Source organism: Geotrypetes seraphini, chromosome 9, assembly GCF_902459505.1.
Source record: "Geotrypetes seraphini chromosome 9, aGeoSer1.1, whole genome shotgun sequence".
Classification (NCBI taxonomy): domain Eukaryota; kingdom Metazoa; phylum Chordata; class Amphibia; order Gymnophiona; family Dermophiidae; genus Geotrypetes; species Geotrypetes seraphini.
The window spans coordinates 50317578-50343873 of NC_047092.1; the positions used below are offsets into that span (position 1 = coordinate 50317578).

At 42.9% G+C, this 26296-nt stretch overlaps 1 protein-coding gene across 1 annotated transcript in view; it reads right to left on the reverse strand.

Moving 5' to 3' along the window:
- The window catches only part of CFTR (CF transmembrane conductance regulator), a 411238-nt gene that overhangs the window by 235308 nt on the left and 149634 nt on the right, over positions 1-26296 (reverse strand). The window contains exon 10 of the mRNA XM_033959147.1: positions 17489-17665. Coding sequence (XP_033815038.1) covers positions 17489-17665 — 177 coding nt within the window. The remainder of the gene's footprint in view (positions 1-17488; positions 17666-26296) is intronic.

Here is a 26296-nt window from a genome sequence, read left to right on the forward strand (position 1 = left end):
TGGGCTCACAATCTATTTAATGCACCTGGGACAAGTTTGAGAAAGATGGCAAAACAAAGTTTACAAAGCATGGTAAAAATATAGTAATGCAAGACTTGGTACATGGTGAAACATAGCAAGGTGACCATGATTTAGCAAAACAAAGCATAGAAAAAAAAGTATTACAAAGAATCGCTAACATAGTATGACATGAGTAGCAAAAATGATTAAGCAAGCATACCTGATGAAACATAGCATAGAAGACATAGCATGGCAAACATTGTGTGGCAAACATGGTATGAGAGATCGTAGCAGGGACAACCTAGTATGGCAAACATAGGGGTCCTTTTACTAAGGTGTGCTAGCCGTTTTAGCGTGCACTAAACGCTAACACGTTCTTTATAGTCTATGGATGTATTAGCGTTTAGCGCACGCTAAAATGTCTAGCGCGCCTTTGCAAAAGGACCCCATAGTATGGTAAATATGGTGTATAGTGGGACAAGAATGGCGAACAGCATGGCAGAGTATGGTAGAACATTGGATGAAAAAACATGGCACGGTCAGACATAGACTGAAGCACATCAGCGTTTGAAACTCAAAACAGTGAAGAGTTAGGCCCTTTGTCAGAAGTTCTGGGGAATTTGGGTTGGCGCATTCTCATACAGGGTCAGGGGAAGAGGCGAGTTTTTATTGCCTTCCTTAAGTTCATTAGACTTTCTAACAATCTTATATGGGTAGGTAGTTTGTTCCAGAGGCACGATAGGTAGTGCAAGACCTTTTTTGGGCATTCTCAAGGTGGAGTGTGTGTCCCAAGGGAGTGCATAATCACTTTTCTTCTCAAAAGCAAAGCAGTGGGTTTGGGGTGTAGGGCAGAAGTTTGGAAGGCATATAGGCCGGTACCATGTCATGGAAAAGTTTGTAGGCTATAATTAGGCCTTTGAATATACATCATTTGACAATTGAGAACCAGTGGGCAGAACGCAACACCAGGGTGACCAGGTCTCATATGTGGAGGTTCTTCAGGAGTTGGATGGCTGCATTTTGTACTCGTTGTAGTTAATGGAGGTTTTTTGTAGAGAGGCCATTTAGGAGCATGTTGCAGTAGTCCATACAGGAGAAGACAAAGGCATAGAGTAGCTGGGAGAAGTCCAGTTCTGAGAAGTACCATCTGATTTTATGTAGTTGTCGGAGATAGTAAAACGAGGTGGAAGCTACATGGGAGATATGATCAGAAAGCAAAAGGTTGCCCTCTAGGATCACCCCTAGGCTGCATACTTTGTCTTCGGCCATCAGGGTGGTCAATTCCCAAGAGAACACATTGCCAAAGATTGTGGTAAGAGTGGATAGTGTTGCTGGTTTTAAGAAAAGTTTGGACAATTTCCTGGAGGAAAAGTCCATAGTCTTTTATTGAGAGAGACGTGGGGAAAGCCACTGCTAGCCCTGTATTGGTAGCATGGAATGTTGCTACTCCATGGGTTTTGGCCAGGTTCTAGGGACCTGGATTGGCTACCATGAAAACAGGCTACTGAGCTTGATGGACTATTGGTCTGACCCAGTAAGGCTATTCTTATGTTCTTATGTTTCTGTATCCAGAGGAGTTTGGTTTTCACAGTGTTTAGCTACAGCTTACTTCGGGTCATCCAGCTTTTTATTTACGAGAGGCAGTCATGCAGTTTAGAGATTTGAATATCTCACTTAGAGCTAACAGTAGGTACAGTTTCTTTTCCTCCGCTTAGTAATACGCTTAAATTCAGCGGTTTGCCATGTCTGATCTGAGGTTGTAAGAGCACTGGGCAGAAATCACATCGTGTCAACACCCAACACGGACCTTCGCGATGCTTTGTTTTAATTATACAGTCGGATTCCCCTGGTCTGCACCAGTTTTAAGTCAGCTGCTAGGTGCCGGCCGAGGCACGACACCAGCCCACCCCGCTCCCACACGCTCTGCGCCATGAAGGGCAGCAGGAGAGAGAGCTCAAGAGAGAGGTCAGAGGGGGGAGGGGGAGAGGCACCCGCCGCAGTTGGGGCAATCCAAGGGAAGGGCCTGGCCAGCGTCCAGAGTCACCGTTGCACCTTGTGTGGTTAACGTGGGGCAGCACCTCATCCAGCCGTTGCGCGCAGCCAGCCCCGCTTCATGTCTCAGCCAAACTGACCCAGCCCTTGGAACCAATCCTTATCCCAAAGTTACATATCTGACTTGCTGACTTCCCTTACCTACATTGTTCTAACAAGCCAGTTGTATGTTGGCTGCAAATGAGGGAATCTTTATTTGTATTTTAAGGTAATTTCTATCACTTGTCTGATATAGAGTTTGAAAAGCTGAGGGGCTAGGAGGGTGCCCTTCTGTACTCCATATTCTGTTGGTTTAGGTTGCGATTCAGAGCAATTTACATGAGATTCTAAAATTGTTTTACAATACATGAGCTACAGTGTGCTTCTATAATGGTGTTATGATACATGAGCTACAGTACGATATATGAGCTTTAATAATGGTGTTACAGTACAGTATAATACAGTACAGTAAAATACATGAGCTTTAGTAATGGTTATTTTTGGAGTTATTTTGGAGTTAAGAGTGTTTCTGTGGTGGTTATCTATACATGAGCTTCAGATAGTGCTCTTTGATGGTTTTAGTGCTTTTGGGCATCATGCTATGGTGCTTTTGCATACCATTTACTGAGTATACAGAATTTACATATTTGCCCTATATGTACATTTTATGCCATAATACATTCATTTTATGTATATGAGTATACATTACCTATGCAGCAAAGAGTGCAGTTTAAAATTGTTGCAATTATACATCAGACACTGTATCATGCTTCTTCAAAGATATTAAAATATTTTTTTTAAATTTATAAACCGAGAAGAGAGCTTAGGTCTGTAAATGGGATGAAATTAAGTTTGGAGGGAAGAATGTCAATTATGCATGTTAGGATTGGAGCATCAATGATATCTGTGGCTGGTGTAGAATTATGGAATGCCTTGCCTGGTATTCTGCGATTCTGCATTGGGAGGATGAATTTTAAGAAAATGCTGAAATACAATTATTTGCCAATGCCTTCCTATGCTAATGCTTATTTCATCTGATAATGTCCTCTTTAGATTTCTTTGACAGTAACATATGATTTAAAGCATGTTTGTATTTATGAACTGCTGGAATTAGACTTGCTTTGTATGCAAATGTGAATTGGTTTGGCTATTTACTTTAGAATCAATCATTTGATCTGACGTCTCTTGTTTTTTTAACTGGTGAATATTGTTTCATCTTGATTTACTGATATTTTATATTGGGGGGATGTTTATGATGTTGTCTAGACGTGGAAATTGCAGTGAAACAAGATTTTATGTAGGAAGTGACGTCACCACGGAAGATGGCCGCTTAAACTTAGAGCTCTGATGGGGCTCGCGGTTCTAAGTTAAACTCTTTGCTTACCGGGACGCAGTGCGCGATAGCTGCCGGAGACATAGACCGCGGATTTTATGGCGAGTCGAAAGAAGCTAGAGAAATTTCACTTCACAAGTGCTACGACTGTAAAAACCCGATCGCACGTTCCCGGCTCCCCGAAGGCGTCTCCCAAGATGGCGGAGCCGACAGCGTCTTTACCGCTTGCGATTCCCCAGAACAGCAACTTACCAAACGATCAGCTTATGGAAGGGAAAATTGAATCGTGGTTCCAAGAGCTAAAAGCAGAAATGGTGGGGCTGAGATCTGATGTAAAAGCAGCGCTGGGAGAGCTTCGTGCAGAAGTGAGTGAACTGAATGGCAGAGTTCTTGTTGCAGAGGAGAGGTTGAGCCACGTGGAGGTATCGGCGGAGGAACGCACAGCTGCCGTGGATACAGCAGTGGCACAATTAGAGGACTTAAAGAAACAGGTAGAAGACCTGGAAAACCGCTCCAGGAGAAACAATTTACGTTTCAAGGGAGTGCCGGATCTGGAGCGATATAAAGATGCAAGGGAAGTGGTATCTGATTTTTGTAAAGCCTTACTTGCTGGTGAAGGTCCCATGGTGATATCTGCGATGGATCTACAGAGAGTACACAGAAGCTTGGGACAAACGAGGGGATCTGGCAATCGCGATATAATAGCCTGTTTTAGTGACTTCCAACTGAAAGAAAAAATTTTACAGGCTGCAAGACGTCACCCTGATTTTGTTTGGCAGGGGTTGAAAGTAGGGGTTTATCAAGACCTGGCCCTTGCAACGCTCCAGAAACGCAGAGCTTTTCGAGAAGTCACTCAACTATTGCGTGCTGAAGGATATAGATACCGGTGGCTTTTTCCCTTTGGATTGCACTTCACCATAAATGGGACACATAGGAAGGTGGATACTGTAATGGATGCATGGCTGGCATTGAAAGAACTTGGATGTCGGATGCTGCCAGATTCTCCGGCTCGGGATCGAAGTGAACCAGCATCAGGGACTGGAGCAGGGGACTCCCTACACACCATAGTTGATAATCAACCTTCTACCTCAGCTACTTGATATGGATCACAGGACAGAACTTTGACATTTATTTCTTGTTTATCACTGTAATAGTTGGAAATAGGGCTTCTATGATGAAAATTGCCCATGTGCTTTTTACTATTCTGCTGGTTACAGTATGTTGGTTGGATGATTGCGGAAATAGCTGTTTACATTGTTCTGGGTGGTTGTATAACACAGAAAATATTGGTTATTTAGATACATAGATTTGAATGGGGTACTTTTAGAGAATGTGGTTTCTTATGGTTGTTTGTGAGTATGGCAGTGTGAATGACAAGGTTAAGCATTGAAGGGTGTGTCTTTATGGGCCTTTTCGGTATGACTCACTTCTTATCATGGCTGATTCGAAACTTGGAGAATCAGCTAATTGGAGGGGGGGAGGGGGGAGGGGAGGGGATGTTCGTATGGATTCTGGCAGGCAGGGGAGTATAGGTACTGGGAGGTCTCCGGGGAAAGTCCTGGGGCTGATCATAGGATCATGGAATGTAAATGGGCTTAATAGCCCGGGTAAACGGAGCATAGTTTTCCGTGAACTTTATAGGATGAAGTGGGACATTTGTCTTCTCCAGGAGACACATTTAAGGCCACAGGATGTTTCCTTGCTCCAACGGCCACAGTTTGATATGCTCTGGACCCATCAGGGAGAGGGAGACACTAAAAGGGCAGGGGGATTGGCTATACTGGCGCGAAAGGGCCTGGGTCTGCAGGTGGACAAGGTCTATAGAGATGGAGAGGGTAGGTGTCTAGCAGTACGGGGTGTTCTTCAGGGTCGCCCCCTGACTATCATCAATATTTATGGTCCTAATATGGGTCAGGAGGCTTATTATCGGAAATTGAGAGGGATTCTGAGTACTTTTGTGCAGGGAGCGATATATCTGGGAGGAGACTTTAACGTCCCTCCAGAACATGCAGTAGATCATTCAGGGGGTGGGCGTAGATCATTACGAAAGCCAGCTGCTGCATTTCGGGCTTTAATGGGATCACTTGGCCTAGTAGATGGTTGGCGTCTGCTACACGGTACTCAAAGATCTTATACGTTTTATTCACATGCACAAAATATTTACACGAGATTGGATGGGGTATGGATTCACAGGAATCAAGCAGGGGGGCTGCGAGCAGCGGAGATAGAACCGATGCATGTATCAGATCATGCGCCTGTTTGGTTAAAATGCGCGGACATGTTAGATACGGGGGGTGGTACGTATTGGAGACTTAATGAATCCCTGCTGAGTTCCCCTCAGGTGATTTCTGCGGTGGAGAATGTTATTAATGACTATTTAACATTGAATGATAATGGGGAAGTATCTGAAGCTATATTGTGGGATGCTCTTAAAGTGGTAGTTCGGGGCGAATTTATTAAATGGGGGGCTAGATTTAAAAAACAAAGAGCCCGAGCCTTTCTTCACTTAAGAACTCAGTTGACCCAATTGGAATTGCAACATCAGAATAAGGGGGATTCCCAAACTTTGGCACAATTGCACAGAGTCAGGGATGAATTATATCAGCTTCAGGTAGAAGAAACAGAACGTATGCGCGAGAGATTTCGACTTAATATCTATGAACATAGTAACAAAGCTAGTGCGCAATTTGCTAGATATATACGGATAAAACAAGTTCGGAACACTATTACGCGAATTAAGAGAGATGTAGGGGGGGATTTAAGAGTCACGGACTCTGCTATTCAAAAGGAATTCAAAGATTTTTATTCTGGGCTATATGGGCATCCGGGGACCTTGGAAGAGGGAACACAGACTGGATTTCTGGACTCACTACAGATACCTGAGTTATCGGAGTCGGATAAGGAGTATTTAAGGGAACCGATACAACTTTCTGAGATCCTTGGGGTGATAGACGGGTTGAAGAACGGAAAATCACCAGGGTTGGACGGGTATACTAGCCGATACTACAAACAGTTCTCGATGCAATTGGGGCCTCTCCTGGTTAGAGTAGCTAATGGAATATCTACGGGAGGTAGGCTACCTCCTACGATGGGAGAGGCGGGGGTGGTTATACTGCCTAAACCGGGCCGCGACCCTCTACTTTGTGGGTCTTATAGACCCATATCATTACTAAATCAAGATGCAAAAATTCTGGCCAAGGTTTTAGCTCAACGGTTGGGAAAGGTATTGCCATCTCTGATCCATCAAGACCAAGCGGGGTTTATACAGCGGAGACAGGTGAGCAATAATATCAGACGAACTCTAAATTTACTCTGGGAAGTGGGTAAAGGCCGAGATAAGGCGGTCCTGATATCGGTCGATGCCGAGAAGGCATTTGATCGGGTTATTTGGGGGTTCTTATGGGATGTGATGGATAGGATGGGATTGGGGGGCATGTTTGGAGAATGGGTTTGGGCTCTTTATGCTGAACCGAGGACTTGTTTGCGGATAAATCAATCGTACAATGATTTCTTCTCCATCTTCAGGGGAACTCGGCAGGGATGCCCACTCTCTCCTTTACTGTTTGCGGTGTCGCTTGAACCCCTGGCCTTGGCCATTAGATATCATGCATCCTTGGTTGGGGTTGTTAGTGGGGGGGTAGAGCATCGAATAGCGATGTTCGCAGATGATATCCTCTTATATGTGGGACAACCTGAGATTTCTATACCTCATCTTTTAACAATATTTGATACTTATGGGAAGATTTCAGGGTTCAAAATAAATCTAGCGAAAACAGAAATCTTGAAGCTGACACTGACACGGAGAGAGGTAGATACGTTAAGGGACACTTTTCCCTTTAGATGGGCTGAGCAGGGGATTAAGTATCTGGGAATCTATATCCCTTCGGATCTTCAGAGAATTTATGAAAAGAACTATTTGCCTATTTATCGCCGTATCCGAGCTGACTTACAACGTTGGCATGGTCTGTGGTTGTCCTGGTGGGGCAGGATAGCGATCATTAAAATGAATGTACTTCCCAGGCTGCTATTCCTTTTTCAGACCTTGCCTATATCGGTCCCTTTGGGAGAGTTGAGGAGATTGGGCAGGGTAATACGTAGTTTTATTTGGCAACGTAAATCTCCACGACTCTCCCAATCCTTGTTGTGGGCTTCCAGGGAAGTAGGGGGTAGGGGGTTGCCTAATTTGGTGTGGTATTATCAAGCGGCGCAGCTGAAATTAGTGCTAGAATGGGAATTGGGGGAATATAAAAGTGGGGTACAAATAGAACAGATATATAGTAATGTGGAGCCTTTGAAAACCAAGCTGTGGTCCTCTGGGTCGCAGAGCTTGTGGGTCCAGAGCATATCTAACCCTTTTGTGCAACATTTGGCACGATTATGGAGTCAAATGCGTAAACAGATGGGCGGTGGGGCTTTGGTTTCATCCCTGGCAAGTATATCTACTGAATCTTTGTTTCCAGCAGGACGAGATAATAGGGTTTTTCACAGATGGTCTCAAAAGGGGATCAGAGTATTTCGAGACCTAATGGGGACAGCTGGGATCATTCCATTTCCTACAATTCAACAGAAATATGATTTGCCAGACGGTTATTATTTTGCATACTTACAAATCAGACATTTTATGGTGGCACAGGGTTGGGGATCTGGACTGCAACCTGATAAGGAACCGTTGGAAAATCTTTGGTTGTTGCTGCAGAGGGTTCCTAAACCATTGTCGGTGATATATCAATATAGGAGGGGATACTTACCTATTACCTACCCTTTTCAAAAACAATGGGAGAGGGACTTAGAAACAAGGTTGTCTGCTAAAGAATGGGAGACGGTTTGTAGGGAGACTTATAAAGCCTCTTCCTGTGCTTTGGTCCAGGAAAATGCTTATAAGGTACTAACACGATGGTATTATACCCCGGACCGTCTGCATAGAATGTTTCCTGGAGTATCTGAACATTGTTGGAGATGCGGCTTGCATGTGGGATCTTTTATGCATATTTGGTGGGAATGTAGGATCATCCAATCATTTTGGAAATATGTGACTAGCACACTATCTGAGTGTTTGGGCGAAGGTATGGCTCTGTCTCCTCAGAGCTGTCTTTTGGGATTACATAATAACAGGGAGCGCTCTTGGCAAACAAAAATTTTGAGATGGGGTTTGGCGGCAGCGAAATGTCTTATTGCCAACCATTGGAAAAATGCTGAGGCTCCCTCTCAAACTGCATGGGTAAATCGATTAATTTCGATAGGAAAGATGGAGATAGCAATGGCTAAGAGGCGACATATCTATACCACTTACTTTCTTACTTGGAATAAGCTGGAAGAATTATTGGATGCTCTTTAGGGGATCTCCTAGTGTCACTTGCTCTGTTGTCTGCCAGATGAATGGGGTTCGGGGGGGGGGGGGATTGGGGACTGCTGATGGTGGGGAATTAGATTTAGGATGGGATTTTGGGATGAGAATATTTGTTTATTGGAATTTGATTTAAATTTAATCTGGAGCAGGATTTACTTGCTATTTTGAAGGCATTGTTTAACTGCTGTTTATATTTGATGTTACTCGGTTTATGTGGTAATGTCGATATTGTACTACATATGCAAAATGTAAAATATAAAAGTTTCTCAATAAATATTTAAATATTAAAAAAAAAAATTAAAAAAAAAAGAAACAAGATTTTATGTATGTGATATGGAAACCACATAGTTGTATGTGGTATATAAATTTTTAAATAAATAATAAATTCTAGTTTCTGCATTTTATTTATCATATACTCAACTTTCTGTGTGCTTTCCTGTGTTCATCCTGTTATTTTCCAAGTGGGGATTTGCCCGCTATTTCCTCCTTGTTGCTAAACCCCCCACTCCCCGAGTGTTTTTTTTAATTAGTCAAACTGATCTGTAGTCTTTATTCCGTTTTGAATTTTTTGTGTTTTTTTTTCTAGTTTTAATTTTTTTGGGAGTTCCACCACATTGGAGCCTCACTGAGAACATTCTTGTCCTGATGCTTTTGTATTTGATGTCTTTGAAGGAGGGTATTTCCAGTAGGTATTCTTGGCTCAATCGCAAGGTGCGTGTTGGTATATGGTTGTGTAGTCTGGTTGCTAGGTATTGCGGTTCTGAAAGATGAATGATTTTGTGTGTCAATAACATGCTCTTGAATTTCACCCTGCTTTCAATTGGGAGCAAGTGTAGCTCTTTCAGTAGTGGGGTGGCACTCATCTATTTCAGAGAAATTGAAAGGAGACAGGTTTAGAACAAACGCTAGGAAGTACTTTTTCACCCAAAGGGTGGTGGATATGTGGAACGCACTTCCAGAAGCTGTGATAGGCCAGAACAAGTTACATGGCTTCAAAGAAGGTTTGGATAGGTTCCTAGAGAACAAGGGAATTGAGGGGTACAGATAAGAATTAAGGATAGGGATAGGAGTAGAGATAGATTATAAAAATAGTCAAGGACCACTGCTCAGGCAATGGGCCTGATGGGCCGCCGCGGGAGCGGACCGCTGGGCGAGATGGATCTCTGGTCTGACTCAGCGGAGGCAACTTCTTATGTTCTTATTTCGATTTTCCCAGCAGAAATCTTACTACTATGTTTTGTACCATTTGGATCTGCCTGATCATGTACTTTGGAACACCTAGCAGTATTGCATTGCAGTAGGCAGAGATTGAGAGTACCAGGGATATTATTACATTGGACATTGCTTGGTGGGTTAGTTAGGGTTATAGTCCTATAACCCAGTAGAGTTTGCCATAAGCGTTTTTCATGATGCATTGGATTTATATTGTCATGTCTAGATTTGGGTTCAGTCATACTCCTAGGTTTCTCTCTCCTTCCATGGATGATTTTATGGTTCAGAGTTAGTTGGTATCTTGGGCTGTTTCCTCCCAATTTGTTAATTAGAAATAGTTCTGTTTTTTACTAGTTGGCTACTAGGCTGCTTGTTTGGAACCATCTGACGATTTTCTTTAGGCCTGTCTTGATCTTCTGTTTAGTCTTCACATCCCATTTCTTCAGTGGGATAATTAGTAGGACATCACCTGCATAGCTGTAGCATTCCCATCCCAGTTTTCTGATGAATTTCCCCATTGGTTGGAGGATGATGTTGAACAGCATGAGCAACATTGCTGATTCCTGTGGTAATCCTATGTTTGTTTGTTTCCAGTTTTGGCCCTTAGTGTGTCTCTTTTATGGCCATTTTTGAATATGAAAATGTCCAAACAAAATTGCACAAAAACAAGCCATTTGGGCATACAAGCAGCCAGCATTCTTAGCAAACTGGCCACACAGACATCTAAGCAGAGCAGAGAGGCACTCCAGGGGTTACTGCAGTGGATGACACATTAAAAAGCCCTCCAAAACCCATCCAGAACTTACTGTACCTACCTGTACACAACGACAGTAGCCCTTATATTTCTATGTTTCTTATGCCTGCAGGTGTCATCTTTATTTAGGTACAGTAGGTTTTGGGTAGGTTTTGGAGGGCTCACCTTACAATATAAGCAGATTATGGTGACGTGTACCTAGGACTTCTTAATGTGACGTTCAGTGCAGTACCCCCTAGAGTTCCCCTCTGTTCTGCTGATCTGTATCTATGTGACTATTTGAAGCTGTAATACAGGCTGAAATGTACTGTTTCTGTCATATCTTTGGGTAGTGAGAGGGGGGTCAGTGACCATGGGGAAGTAAGAGGGTAATGCAAGTGGTCATCTGGTCAGTTTGGGCACCTTTTTGGCCCTTATTTGTTTTTAAAATACATCAAGCCCTAAACATCTAAATGGTGCTCTGGACATTTTGTTAAATGTTGAATTATCCCTGCAAAACAAGCAAGTCCTAAGTCCACCCAAACACGTCTTCAACATACCCCTTGGAATTTAGACGAACAGAGGACAACCAGCTAGAAAGATGTCTAAAATATGGGTTTTGAAAATAGGGATTTGGACGTTTTAGTGAGAAAAACATCCAAATGCCATTTTTTGGGGACATTTTTCTCTTTTGAAAATGAGCTCCATAGTGTATTTCTTATTTTTGTTTAATTATTCACTATGGCAAGAGTGTTCCTTTTATACAAAGTTTATATACGAATTCAGAAAATAAATTCTAGGAACACAATATTCAATTTATATTTTTGTGACTAATTTCAAATTATAGTATAAATTTTTATTGGATGTTATTGTTTTAATCATCAAATATAAGAATTCTAAGCTTCAGCCTTTCTTTTATATAAGCTCAACAGGTTATAGTTTCAAACATCTTTGTGTACCATAGTCACACAAAAGTTCACCCTACCCCTACACTGAACTGATTATATTTTTACCTACAAATTGTGAATTCTAACTTAATTATAAACAGATAACATAAGTGTTCTTGTATTTGTGAGATAATCATGCCATGAATAATAGCCTGCAATTTAGATTCTGAAAGCTGTAATGATTTCAAAGTTAATCTATAGCCAGTAACATTGCAGTTTAACATGGTCAGTTAGATCAAAGCTCAGAACCGAGAAAGACAAGGAAATTTAAGTGTCACCTGCAATATTTTAATCTAACATCATGCTTATCACTAGTTCCTGTTCAGCTTTTCAGGTCAGATTCCGTTCAAAAACAACATAAATCTGCCTGGGCAACAGTTGCATTATGTTCTAACTCAGGGAACTTTACAACTAACTACAAATTGGCTGAGAACCTTGCATGGTATTTCATTCCCATCTCAAAGCCTGAATAGGACAGCTGCTGACCAATTCAGCAACATAGATTTTACAACTACACACTATTTGTAGCACCTTAAAGCTTTACAGCTTGATTTGGTTTTCTTGCAACTAAGGACTTCTTGTTTTAGAGTTTTAATCTTTTCTTTAGCACTTATGAAGTATTTATTTAATGTTTCATGTGTATTGCTGGACAAGACAGTGATAAGCCTATTGAAAGAATTGTGTGTTTACTGGATGTAATTTTTAGAAAGGCTGTATGTATTTTCATCCTGTTTTGAATCTTGTAGCTGTACCCTTTCTTTTGCCCATTTCATGAGACTCTTTCCATACCCTCCTTGCTGCACAGCTGGAGTGAAGTGCAGTGAAGAAATAATGAATATACCATCAGCTGATAAGAAATGGGGACCATGGTTGCTGCAACAGATACTGCCTCATGAATGGAACTCAACCACTTATCCTATCCAGAGGTGGAGATTTCTTGACTGGAGAGTGCAATACTGGACATGAGAGTGTAAGAGATTTTAGTGTGGTCACCCAGACTTCAACATCTTGACCTGTGAGCACGACCTGAAATATCTGGAGTAACCTAGTCTGCACTGGTCACAGCATTCTTAGGAGAGCATGGAAACAGTCTTGCTTGAAGTGAAGAGTTTTGTTAACTTGCTTCCTTAGGTGTGGTAAGCTCATAACAGGATGAAACTAGAAAGTATATTTAAATGTAATAAGAACAGTATTTTATATGGATAAGATGTTGTTGGAATGAGGAATTATTTCACATATATTAATGTAATCGGATATTGTAGGATTGCCTCCCTCAACACTTGAATATGATAATATAACAACCTGTGGTATCATCCTGTAACCCACTTGGGGGTAAATCAGTGATTCCTCTCACAACCATAGGGGGAGGCTGATGGCAAAAATTGTATTAAGTAGGACATAAGGGGAGGCCCATAACCCAATATGTATGAGACACCCTTTGCCTGGGAAACCTGAAAAGACACTATTATATAGATAATAAAAGATGAAGCCGAAGGATAGAGAAATGCTTCAGAGTTACAGTAAAAGAATATTGCTTGGTTAGCATTACTGGCAAAAGTTAAAGTTTTTAAATAGATGTTCCAGAGTAGAGGAAGTAGGGAAAAGGCCAGTCTGCCCTAAGCTAAGCTGGCAGGAACGAAACCAATAGCATGTGATAACTAAGTCATTATTGTTGCTAGGGAAAATTATTAATGAGAGAAATCATGTGGTCATAACTAACCAAGAGAACATTGCTGGAGTATGCAATTTAACATTGGACCTTAATGAAGCAATTGTAATTCATTTGGAAAATGTACCAACTATGTATGTTTAACTATTTCCTTAAGTAATGACATAAACCCAATAAAATGGCCAAGTCACTTGTAATCCAGGGACATTCTTGGTTGGTATTCTACCAGTTAGTAGAATGCCAAGAATTCACAACGCCTTGAATGTTCAAACTACAAATTGTGTCTGGTAGTTTTTTTTCCTTGGCTTCCTCCAGAGATGGAAGAAAGAGCTGAGGGGTTTGAACCCTGTTCATGTAGTTATTCAGAGCAAACAGTCTAGGCTATATTTCACTCTTTTAGCTGTCTCCTGGTAATTATCATGAACACTTTCTTACGGGCATGCCCTCGTCTCAGGTTACATGCTCAGAACAAACTTGTTGCAGTGGGAACTCACGGCAGCCATTTTATTTAGTGGCTCTGTTCAGGGCAGGAGCGTAGGAGGATTGCTTCTACCCCGGTTCACTGCTGGACCAACAGGGTGTGCAAAGTAGGCCTTTGCAGAGTATGGTAGGGAGGTGGGATGGTACAGAGCTGGCCAGGACAGGAGACAGGAGGGGTTGCTCCTGTCCCAGCTCACCGCTGGACCACCAGGGTTCAAGGCAGGCCTGGGGTAGGCCTGCAAAGGGTCAGGGAGGAGGCATGGGCGCAGAGCCGGCCAGGTTAGGACAAGGAGGGATTGATTCTATTTATTTATTTATTTGAGCATTTGTTATACTTCCAAATTGTCAGACATTGAGTTGATTTAGAGATATCAGTTAATTTAGCAGGACATCAAACAAGTAGGACATTTTGCAAAATAACAGAAGGAAACAAGGGGAGAATCTAACACAACAAAGTTATCCTATATACAAGTCAAACAATAGGGAAGACAAAAACAGAAAAAGGAGTAAAAAGGAATATTAACTGTAATCTAGAATCATTTCTTCCTTTTTCATCTTATATTGCTCGAAACAGGAAGAAATGTGCTTCAGGCTAGTAGAAAGGGACTTCTGAAATGACTGATTCTAAGTGTGGGGTGCTATGAGAAGCATAAAGGTATGGGGATAAGCCTAATTGCTGGGCTAGAGTTACAAAATAACCTAGATAGATGATTGATCGAGCAATGGCCAAAATGAAGCCCTGGAGTACTCCAAAAGAGAAGGAAAGGAAGCATGAGGATATAGTATTAAAATAAATTTGAAAGGCAAAAAGAAAAATACAGAGGAATGAAACTTGTTAATCACCATTTCTTTAAGCCCAGTTTCATAAAGACTCTAAAAAAGGGAAGGGTCGACAGTATGAAATGCAGAATTCAAATCCAATTGGATCAAAACAATGTCCTTACATATGTCAAGATGGCAGATAGTCATTTAACAGCAGCAAAATACTGTATATATTTTTTTAGTCCCCAAAATTTGGGGACTATAAAATGGCCCAAAAATGGGGATCTTAGCTTATATTCAAGACTTCCCTCTCTGCCACTACCAACATCCCCCCCCTCACCCCAGAACTGACAGACTTCAGCCCGTACCCATGTCCCTACCCCTACACCTACCAGCTGGCAGCTAGCATTCCCTCCCAAGCAAGTGAAAAACCCCTCCCAGGCCTACCATGACTTCCTGGTGGTCTAGTGGCACATAAGGGCAGAAGCAATTCCCACTTGCTCCTGCCCCAATGCCACTGGCTGAATTATGCCCAACAGGTTTCAACATTCAACATCAACCAAGACTAGGAAGAGAGTGGGAGGGTTAGTAGTCCTGATTCAGGATATAATCAAACTGCACAGAATTGCCATTACCCAACTAAATGAATCATAAGTCTCTTGCAATTTAACAACTTTGAATAATGTTGTGTCATCAACCAGTTTAATTACCTCATTAGTTATTCCCTCTCTAAATCATTTATAAATATATTAAAAAGCAGCATTCCTAGCACAGACCCCTGGGGAACCCACTATTTACTCTTCTCCATTGAGAATACTGACCATTTAATTCTATTTTGTGTTTTCTATCTTTTAAGCAGTTCTTAATCCCCAATAGAACACTTCCATTATCCCATGACTTTCTAATTTCCTCAGGAGTCTTTCATAAGGTACTTTGTCAAATGTCTAGAAAATCCAGATACACAATTTTGACTAGTTCACTTTTATCCACATTATTTCATCCCTTCAAAGAAATGTAATAGATTAATGAGGCAAGATTTCTCTTAACTAAATCCATGTTGGCTTAGTCTCATTATAATAGTCTTTAGCATTTTGCCCAGGACTGAGGTCAGACTCACCAATCTCTAATTTCCTGGATCATATCTGGAACCCTTTTTAAAAACTGGCATATCTTTAGCCACCCTCAAAGTCATCTGATACCATACTTGATTTTTAAGATGTATTAGAAATTACTAATAGTTTATTTATCAGTTCTTTAAATACTCTGGGATAAATACCATCTGGTCCAGGTTATTTATGACTTTCATTTATCAAATTGCCCCATTACATTTGCTAGGTGTACCATACATATTTGCCCTGCTATACTAGTAGTCTCTTTTCTTTATATACAATAGGCTCCAAATAGGCACCTTCTTAGCATCTAAAAAAGCATCACTTTATACATTTGTCCTCATAAGGATCAATGGAATCATATAAATGCATAAGGCCAAATGAGCACGTTAGCGTATTAATGACAGCAGCATTCTATAATATATGCATGTAAATGTTTTGTTTTGTTTTTTAATTTTATAATTTTTATTCATTTTACAACTTACATCAAGTGTATCAAGAAATAACATTTGAATTGAAAAAACATCACTTGTATTACTATTATTATCATCAACTGACATTCATGAAAGTTAACCTCCCCTCCCATCCCTATCACATCAAAAATATTCATTTATATTATATTACACAATATACATTCTATTAATATATCAAAAAATCATCCCTCCTGGCCATGCTCCTTTATCTGTGCACATCCCTTTGCATTTACACATTATGCAACTAGCACTTAAAAGCATTGATGTTATACTGATTTGACAATGTGTTAGCATTCAATAATATTAGCATGCAAATAACACATTCAGGCACTAAGATTTAAGAATTAGGAGGACAGTGCCTCTGAATATCCTTACAGACCACCGCTGCACTATGTATGTGGCTAGTGTCAGGGCAGAGTATAGGGAATCCAGGGATATCCTGAACTTATGTAGATTGATTTTATTTGTTTGGGGATTTATTAACCACTTTTATGAAGAAATTTACCCATTAAAACAAAGGAAAATACTGCAGAAACAATGTACAAGGTATAAAAAGTTCTTATCTTTATTGAAGAAAATTAAATATAGCATTCCAAACAAATGGTCCTCTTGTGTTAGTACATGGTACCCAACACGGTCCGTGTTTCAGAAAACACTCCTTCGTCAGGGGTCTGGGATGCTGTAGTACATCAACTCGGAGAACCTAATTAAAACAACTGTCCTTAGAAGGATGATCGCCATATCCTCGAACAGCAGCTTTACTGGCATTTCTACTGCCATCGTCCTTCTTCTAAGGACAGTTGTTTTAATTAGGTTCTCCGAGTTGATGTACTACAGCATCCCGGACCCCTGACGAAGGAGTGTTTTCCGAAACACGGACTATGTTGGTTCCTGTGCACTCACACAAGAGGACCATTTGTTTGGAATGCTACATTGAATTTTCTTCAATAAAGATAAGACTTTTTATACCCTGTACATCGTTTCTGCAGTATTTCCCTTTGTTTTAGTCGTTTGACTTTTCTACTGCAGATTTGCTAGATTGTTCTTTTTGTTGCGTTTGAGATTTACCCATTAGCAATATTCAGTCTGCTATCTGGGTAACTTAGGATTCTGAGGCAACCTCCTAAGTTATCCACATAGCAGACTGAATATTGCCACCAGCCAGATAACTGTTGGTGCTGACAGCTTTATCTGGGTATTCAGTGTTGCTACTACTGGAATAATGGTACTGAATATCCAGATATTTTTTGACCATTGCAGCTTATGTTTTTAAAAAATGTTGACTATGGCAGCTAAATATTGACCTGAATGTGTTTCAAAACTTGCTTGATACCTGGTAAATAACATTTTTAAATAACCCATTTTATAGATGAAAAATAGTAAATTAAATACCTTGCCTGCTCCCGTGGATCCAGCAACAGCTAATAACTGACCCTTTTCTATTTTAAAATTGAGGTCTTGAAGAACTGGAAGTGACATGAAATTGCTAAAGAAGAGACCAGGTGCAGCAGCGGGTAAATGTGTGTCATTGTTTTCTTGTTTTGTTTTTTCAATCAGCTCTCCAATTCCCTGTTGGCGTAAATATGTACATGTAAATGCTTTACATTCAATATGCAGAATCTTATATAAACTATGTGCCCTGGAGCAAGAACTATTCTGATAAGTAACACTATCTATACCTAACAGATAAATTATTTGAATATTATATTAAGCAAGAATGCTATAAATGTCCACTTTCCTTGAAATATGATTTACTACCATTACAAACATTTCTTTGCCAACCTGACTATATATTTTGTTTCCTAAGGTTTTAAAAAATTAATTAATTAATTAAAAACCCTTAAACAAAATATATTGTCAGGTTGGCAAAGAAATGTTAGAAATGTTCACTTTCCTTGAATGTGATTTAATGTAGATACAGAGTTCTTGCTTAACAAAGCAGCATAAAAGAGATGAAAACAAGTCAAATAGGTTAAGTATTACCGTATTTTCACGCAAATAACACGCACCCGTATAAAACGCGCACACGGATATAGCGCGCAGAAATCACGATGATTTGCACAAAAACTTTGATATACCGCGCTCACGGGTATACCGCGCATGCTGCCCGACGCTCCTTTCGCCCGCCCTGACTTTCCGTGCGCTGTCCCGACTCTCCGTTCACCCCCCCTGACTTCCGTGCACTGTCCCCCCTTGAAGGTCTGTCCCCATCCTGAAAGCCTGATGCCCCCCCCGACGTCCGATACATCCCTCCCCCCCCCCCGAAGGACCGCCGACTCCCCAACAATATCGGGCCAGGAGGGAGCCCAAATCCTCCTGGCCACGGCGACCCCCTAACCCCACCCCGCACTACATTACGGGCAGGAGGGATCCCAGGCCCTCCTGCCCTCGACGCAAACCCCCCTCCCCCCCAAGAACCTCCGACCGCCCCCCAGCCGACCCGCGATCCCCCTGGCGACCCCCACGACCCCCCCACCCCCCTTCCCCGTACCTTTGGTAGTTGGGCCAGAAGGGAGCCCAAACCCTCCTGGCCACGGCGACCCCCTAACCCCACCCCGCACTACATTACGGGCAGGAGGGATCCCAGGCCCTCCTGCCCTCGACGCAAACCCCCCTCCCCCCCAAGAACCTCCGACCGCCCCCCAGCCGACCCGCGATCCCCCTGGCGACCCCCACGACCCCCCCACCCCCCTTCCCCGTACCTTTAGTAGTTGGCCGGACAGACGGGAGCCAAACCCGCCTGTCCGGCAGGCAGCCAACGAAGGAATGAGGCCGGATTGGCCCATCCATCCTAAAGCTCCGCCTACTGGTGGGACCTAAGGCGCGTGGGCCAATCAGAATAGGCCCTGGAGCCTTAGGTCCCACCTGGGGGCGCGGCCTGAGGCACATGGTCGGGTTGGGCCCATGTGCCTCAGGCCGCGCCCCCAGGTGGGACCTAAGGCTCCAGGGCCTATTCTGATTGGCCCACGCGCCTTAGGCCCCACCAGTAGGCGGAGCTTTAGGATGGATGGGCCAATCCGGCCTCATTCCTTCGTTGGCTGCCTGCCGGACAGGCGGGTTTGGCTCCCGTCTGTCCGGCCAACTACTAAAGGTACGGGGAAGGGGGGTGGGGGGGGTCGTGGGGGTCGCCAGGGGGATCGCGGGTCGGCTGGGGGGCGGTCGGAGGTTCTTGGGGGGGAGGGGGGTTTGCGTCGAGGGCAGGAGGGCCTGGGATCCCTCCTGCCCGTAATGTAGTGCGGGGTGGGGTTAGGGGGTCGCCGTGGCCAGGAGGGTTTGGGCTCCCTTCTGGCCCAACTACCAAAGGTACGGGGAAGGGGGGTGGGGGGGTCGTGGAGGTCGCCAGGGGGATCGCGGGTCGGCTGGGAGGCGGTCGGAGGTTCTTGGGGGGGAGGGGGGTTTGCGTCGAGGGCAGGAGGGCCTGGGATCCCTCCTGCCCGTAATGTAGTGCGGGGTGGGGTTAGGGGGTCGCCGTGGCCAGGAGGGTTTGGGCTCCCTTCTGGCCCGATATTGTCGGGAAGTCGGCGGTCGTTCGGGGTGGGGGTGCGAGTGGTCCTGCCGGGGGGGGGATGCATCGGACGTCGGGGAGTCGGCCGGGCAAGAGGGCTTGGGCTCCCTCTTGCTCCGATCGTGGATGCGGGTGTGGGTGGGAGCGCGTGCGAGCGGTCGTTCGGGGTGGGGGTGCGAGTGGTCCTGCCGGGGGGGGGGATGTATCGGACGTCGGGGAGTCGGCCGGGCAAGAGGGCTTGGGCTCCCTCTTGCTCCGATCGTGGATGCGGGTGCGGATGGGAGCGCGTGCGAGCGGTCGTTCGGGGTGGGGGTGCGAGCGGTCCTGCTGGGGGGGTGAATCGGGCGTCGGGCGGGGTGGGAACTATGTTTTAAAACTTTGGTATACCGCGCTCACGCATATAACGCGCGAGGGGTATGCGCGGTAGGTAAAAACGCGTATAACGCGCGCGTTATATGCGTGAAAATACGGTATTGCTGGAAAGGAGTTGGAGACACTTATTAGAGGTATATATATAGGAAAAACTTCAATTACTTTTCAAAATGTTATTTCCTTTTTTAGGAGGAGGAGTGTACTTTTGTCTTAATTTGTTTCTGTATTATAGCATGCATTGAAATGATGTAACATTTTTAAAAATACAGTACAAACATGAAAATTGTTGCTCGAGTCTCTTCAATAGGAAATGGCACAAAACAAAAAAACAGGTGTCATTGTGATTTTCCTCTTATTTAAAATAACAGCACATCCCTATTCCTTACTGCAGTCTAAGAAGAGCAGCTGATTTTGAAGAAAAACGCCTTTGATATGAAGAAGGCTTAAAAGATTTAGAAGTTGAAGGCTTAGGCTTGGATTTAATCAAATCATCCCAATGTTTCTCATGATCAGTAAGCTTTTGTATGGCATTTTCAATAGAGTCACCAATAGCTCATCTTCCAAACAGAGAATGTTCGCTAATCTGTCCTGAAGATTGATGTCCATATCTGAGACTTGAAGCCATGCAAGACATCTCATTGATACTGACATGGCTGATGCTCTGAAAAATAATTCAAACGCATCATAAGCAGATCTTACTATGTATCTTCTAGCTAGGGCAGAGGTGTCAAAGTCCCTCCTCGAGGGCCGCAATCCAGTCGGGTTTTCAGGATTTCCCCAATTAATATGCATGAGATCTATTTGCATGCACCGCTTTCATTGTATGCTAATAGATCTCATGTATATTCATTGGGGAAATCCTGAAAACCCGACTGGATTGCAGCCCTTGAGGAGGGACTTTGACACCCCTGAGCTATGGCAAGGGTGCGAGAGATATGATGAAATTCCTGCAAATGTTGTGGAGGAATGTATCTATCAAAAGAAGGCAATTTCTTAACAAGGTGCTTTTTTTTTTTTTTAAATAAATCTTTATTCGTTTTCAAAAATTACAACAAGTGTACAATAATCCATCAGAAATATATTAATTAATCACTTGACAATCTTATTTGTAATCTTCCAAATACATAAATATAAAAGAATCCCATCCCTCCCTCCCATATACTAATATACTAATAATTAATAATTATCAATTATTATCAATCATACTCCCACCCTCCCTCTATCTTTTCCAATACTGAGGTGTTTAAGATGTCTGATCATTAGAATAAATAATCAATGGCCCCCAAATCTTTTTAAACTTATTATAATTACCTTATTGTATAGCAAGCACCCTTTCCATTTTATAAATATGGCATACTGAATTCCACCAAAAAGTATAATTTAGTTTAGTATAATCTTTCCAATTTCCTGTAATCTGCTGAATGGCAACCCCTGTTAATATTAATAAAAGTTTATATAGCAGGAAATATAGAAATTATAATTTAGAACTCTATTCACTAGCATGGAATTTTGGTACAGGTGATGCCCAAATTTGTCCATAGTGCATCCTTCATGCCCTGGTGGACCTAAGGCATAGACTGTTGATGGAGTAGATTTTGTCAAAGTCAATTCTACTACTAGGAACTGATGCTGAAGCTGTGGTTTGTCAAAACCCAGAGAAGAAATTAATTTATATAGGGAGTCCAATTTTCTAGGAGCCACTGTATTGGTTAGAGGTGTTTTCCAGTTCTTGTGAAGAGTCTCTATGAGTATACCATGCAAAGGTAGTCTGAGAAGTTCTTTAGGAGGCTCATCATAATCTAAGGCCTCCAAATATTCAGCACTGTAGGCAGAATCAGCTTCTAGCTTGACTGGTAGCTCACTGCCCAACTGGCGAATAAATTTGGTAAAAGAAAGTCTCTCAGTAGAAGATTTACCCCTTGGTGGAGACTTTTCCGAGGTAGTATCATAAGCTTCCGTTGTAGACTCAGGTAAGTCTTCAGTTGAATCAGACTAAGTGAGAGTCATAAAAGGGTTTTAGTGAAGGAGTGCATCGAGAAGATCGATGGTGCTGTTGAGCCCGGTGTCAATACGATGATGAGGATGATGCATGAGGTGACATTCTTTTACGCTTCAAAGACCATGAGGGAGAACGATGTTTTCTTTTCGAAGCTCCTGAAGAGAAATGATGCTTACTGGATTTGGAGCATCGAGATGAAGAGGAAGAGTGACAATGCCTTGATGAACTGGAGTGGAGCCTCGATGGAGAGCTGGACCTGTGATGAGATGGCCTATGCTTGAGTGTGGAACATTGATGCCACTCTGGAGAGCCAGTGTTCGTACCACAGGACCTAATGGCCTTATGCTCAGGCTGGGTTGGTCCCAAAGGAGTTTAAACATATCACTCACTTGAAAAAGTGCATCAAGCTTTTTATGGAATGAAAGCACTGGTAACTTTGGCCTTTCTGCCGGTACCATCGGTGCCGCATCTTGCCTCGGAGAGGGTGACCTCGAAGAGGATGCACACCTCGATGTAGGAGAGGCAAGGTGCAAGAGAGGTTGTTGGTCAGTCGGCATCAAGGGACTCGATGCAAGGGTGACCTGCGACACCTATTGGGAAGCTGGCGCCTTCTTAGCTGGCTTACCAGATGGAGTGATGTCTTCAAACGCCGGTGTCGATATCGATGCCTTTGACGTCGAAGGTAGTGATGTCTTCTCTGTGTCCATGCTGTTGCCAAACAATGGTTTTCTTGTTGAAGTTTCCAGCTCTTGATAGAACGTTTCTGCAGGGTAGAACACCAAGTACAGGATTCTACCTGGTGTACCAGGCCAAGGCACTGCAAGCACCAACTGTGGGGGTCAGTGATGGAAATTAGGTTTTGGCACCTGCAGCACTTCTTAAAACCCATTAACGGCTGGGTCATTGACAGAAAGAGCGCCTCAGCCAAATCAAACTCAATGGCTGAAGAAAAGAAAAGGCCTCATTGGGCAAAGCCCACAAGGCGAAAAGAGAAGGAAAAAATTTCCCCACTTTTGTTTTTTTAAGTAAACTTCAAAATTAAAGGAAAAGAAGAATAACGTGTGAGCGGGAAGGTAAAATACACAAAATTTGAACAGCATTCAAAAACATGACTTCTTAGCTCCGCAGAAAACTAAGAACTGAGGTACCGCAAGCCTACATCAGGTGGGAAGGCACTCACGCATGCGCAGTGCGGGCAGTTTGCGAACTTTCTTAAGTTCTTAAAGTTGCGATGTACTTTTAAAGCTGTCCGTACCAAGGCTCCATGGATGATGTCTCCCCACAAGTGAGAATACGCTGCCTGCTTGTCCTGGGATAACACACTGCTCTTCACAGGTGGACTCCATGGTTTATGCACATGTCCCCTCAACCAATTCCTTCAGAGAGTCGTGGCACCTGCCAGGAACCAGAAGTCAAAAATATTTGTAAGTCCAAGTGAAATTTATGTGAAGTTACTTGTTAAATCTTGAATGATCAAGTAGTAGTGGGGGGCCAAGATGGCGGCATCGACCAGACGCTGAGATCGTGCTCTCTCTGCTTTGGGAGAATTACCCGCAAGGAAAAAATGCCCCACAAGAGGAAAGGGAGCATTAAGATGCCAGCTTCCTCGACACCAATGCTCCTACCCCGTCAGCAGACGATTGAGCAATTGATACCTGGTATCTGCATCCAGCGGGGTGAAGTAATTCCGGCTGTGGGAGAGAGTAGAGAAGGCTCCAGCCCACACGGAAACGAGATCTCACTTTCGCCCCCCTTCACCGAACCACCTCCCTGTCCGGCTGACTCTTCTGCTTTGGCAGTAGGAACAGAAAGTGCTGCCGAAGTTGCACACGGAGTTCTTAGAGGGGAAGCACCCAGAGCAGATGAGCTTCTGCCGATGGCGACCAGCGTTGGGGAGTATATTCCCTCCGGGGAGGTGACACTAACAGCGATTTGGGGACTGTTACAGAAAATGGACTCTGAGGCAACGAAGACTTCTACAAAGGTACAAATGTTGGCTAGTAAGATGGACGAATTAACCAAGGCACTGGAACAGTCAAATACTGAAGCTAAAAATATTTTCACGGAAGTAAAATCAGAAGTGAAATCCCTTGTGGACTTTAAAAATGCTGCAATTAAAGATTCAGCTACTTTACACCGTAAACTTGATAATATAGAAAACTTTAATAGAAGGCTGAATGTTAGGATTTTGAATTTCCCCAAAGTACCTGGGATATTAGCCTATGATATGTTTAAGAAATATTTAGTAGAAATTTTAAAGTATTCCACGGACAATATTCCTCCTTTAAACAAAGTCTATTATTTACCTTCTTTACCAAAAAACCGGGAAGCAATGGGGGTTGGAGAACAGACTCCACAATTGGACTTAAATAATATTTCAGCCATATTAGAGGAATCTATTACAGATATGACTCAGAGAATGACACTTCTGGCTTCATTTATTTTCCAACAGGACATTGACTCTTTTATGAAACTTTACTTTTGTGTTTCTAGAGAATTGTTCTACGGTAAAAAGATATGGGTGTTCCTGGATGTAACTAAGGTTACCCAGGAAAAGAGGAAACTTTTCTTAGCAATGCGACAAGATACCAGGGATTTGGGTGCGTCCTTTTTGCTCGCATATCCCTGTAAATGCATTGTGAAATATGCTCAAGTTAAATATGTCTTCTTTCAACCAGAGCAGTTAAGATCTTTTTTGGAACTGAAGAAAATCGCTGCAGGTGTTTAGGTGTTTAGGTGATTAATGGAATTGAGAATGCAGAGTGTTATGTTAGGCCTTTCATGGTACTTTTGATTCTTTGTTATGATTGATTAGCTTCTCAATTATTTGCTTAAACCCCCCCTTCATAGCTTTTTGTGGTCTAAGAAAGCATATCCGTATTTCTTTTTCTTTTACTATTGTAAAATGTGATTTTGAACATTTGAACAATTATTCCTGCTGTATTTTCCTAAGCAAGATGTATTTTCTTGTAAAGATGTAAAACTAATAAATAATAAATTATAAAAATAAAAATAAAAAAAATCTCCAGTTCTTGCTTGTTCTCAGGGCCCCAGGTTGTGTGCCATTTATGTAAGCCTACTTGTGTCCCCCAACTGATGGGAAGGGGGCCACACAAAGGATTTTTTCCTTTATAGTAGAGCCGTAAGCAGGCATTCATAAGCACTCTCCACACAGTCTCTCTTTCTCTGAAATGAAGCAAAACACTCGAGCAGGTATGAAAACAAACTTAAATTTTTACTTTTTTCAATGGGAACAAGAGGCACTCTTAAACAATACAATTCCAACAAAAACAGGCACTATGTACAGTCTTTCTCCTTACTCCTATAAAATATAACATCTTCTAGCAAAAGTTCCTCCATTTTGGCGGATCATGATCTGATGGGGAAGATCTGTCCAAAGATTTCTCTCACCCAAAGCATATGCTTAAGAGCCTCTCTGATGTCGCTCATTTGTTTCTTTGCATCCAACATTCAGAGAGATATAAACACTGCCTGTGTCTCATTCACTGCATGTTTCCAGAAGTTGTTTCCAAAGGCTGGGTTTCCAACTGCCTTCTGAGCATTGTTTATCCTTCATTACCGGTGTATATCAGATTTCACTTGCCAACCACCTTTTCTGAGCAGTAGCCCTAAGCCTAGGGATTGCTATCAACCATCATAATCCCACAAATCATGGTCAGGGGAATCTCACGCACCAATATTTCTAGCTCCCTGAAATATGAAGTCTAGAACTGGCAAAATGTGTAAAGCAGAAGAGAATTAATACTGAAAAAATATCTGTTTAAGTCATTTAGGGGCCTTTTACTAAAGTTTAGCATGTGCTAAAGAAGTATTGCAAACTGTGTGCTACGGCACACCAGTGTGCCTCCTGAGATTTCTGGTGTGCCGCAACACACTGGCAAGGAGGAGAGTTGTCCACACCGGCTGCCTGCCTACAGGACGTGCCTCTCGGCCGGCGTCTCCTCTTCTCCCTGCACCTTCCAGATCCCTGTAACGGCGGGGTCATGGCAAGATGGGCCTCCGCAAGCACGGGCATTGACGCGATGATGTCACGCATGTACATGATGTCATTGCATCGACTTCCGGGTGCCTTCAGGCCAGGGCACTGCATTTAGTGTGCCACTTGCCGGAAAAGTTTGTGGGACACTATGCTAAAGGATAAAAGTGCATGCTAACTGCTGCACATCCTATTCTACACCTATTGACCTCGTGGCACAGTGCATGCTAATGTTTGTTAGCACACACTAAGGCCCGTATTCTATAAATGACACTTTAAGTTTGGCACCAGTAGACACCCTACCAGTGCCTAACTTAGGCCCCCTTT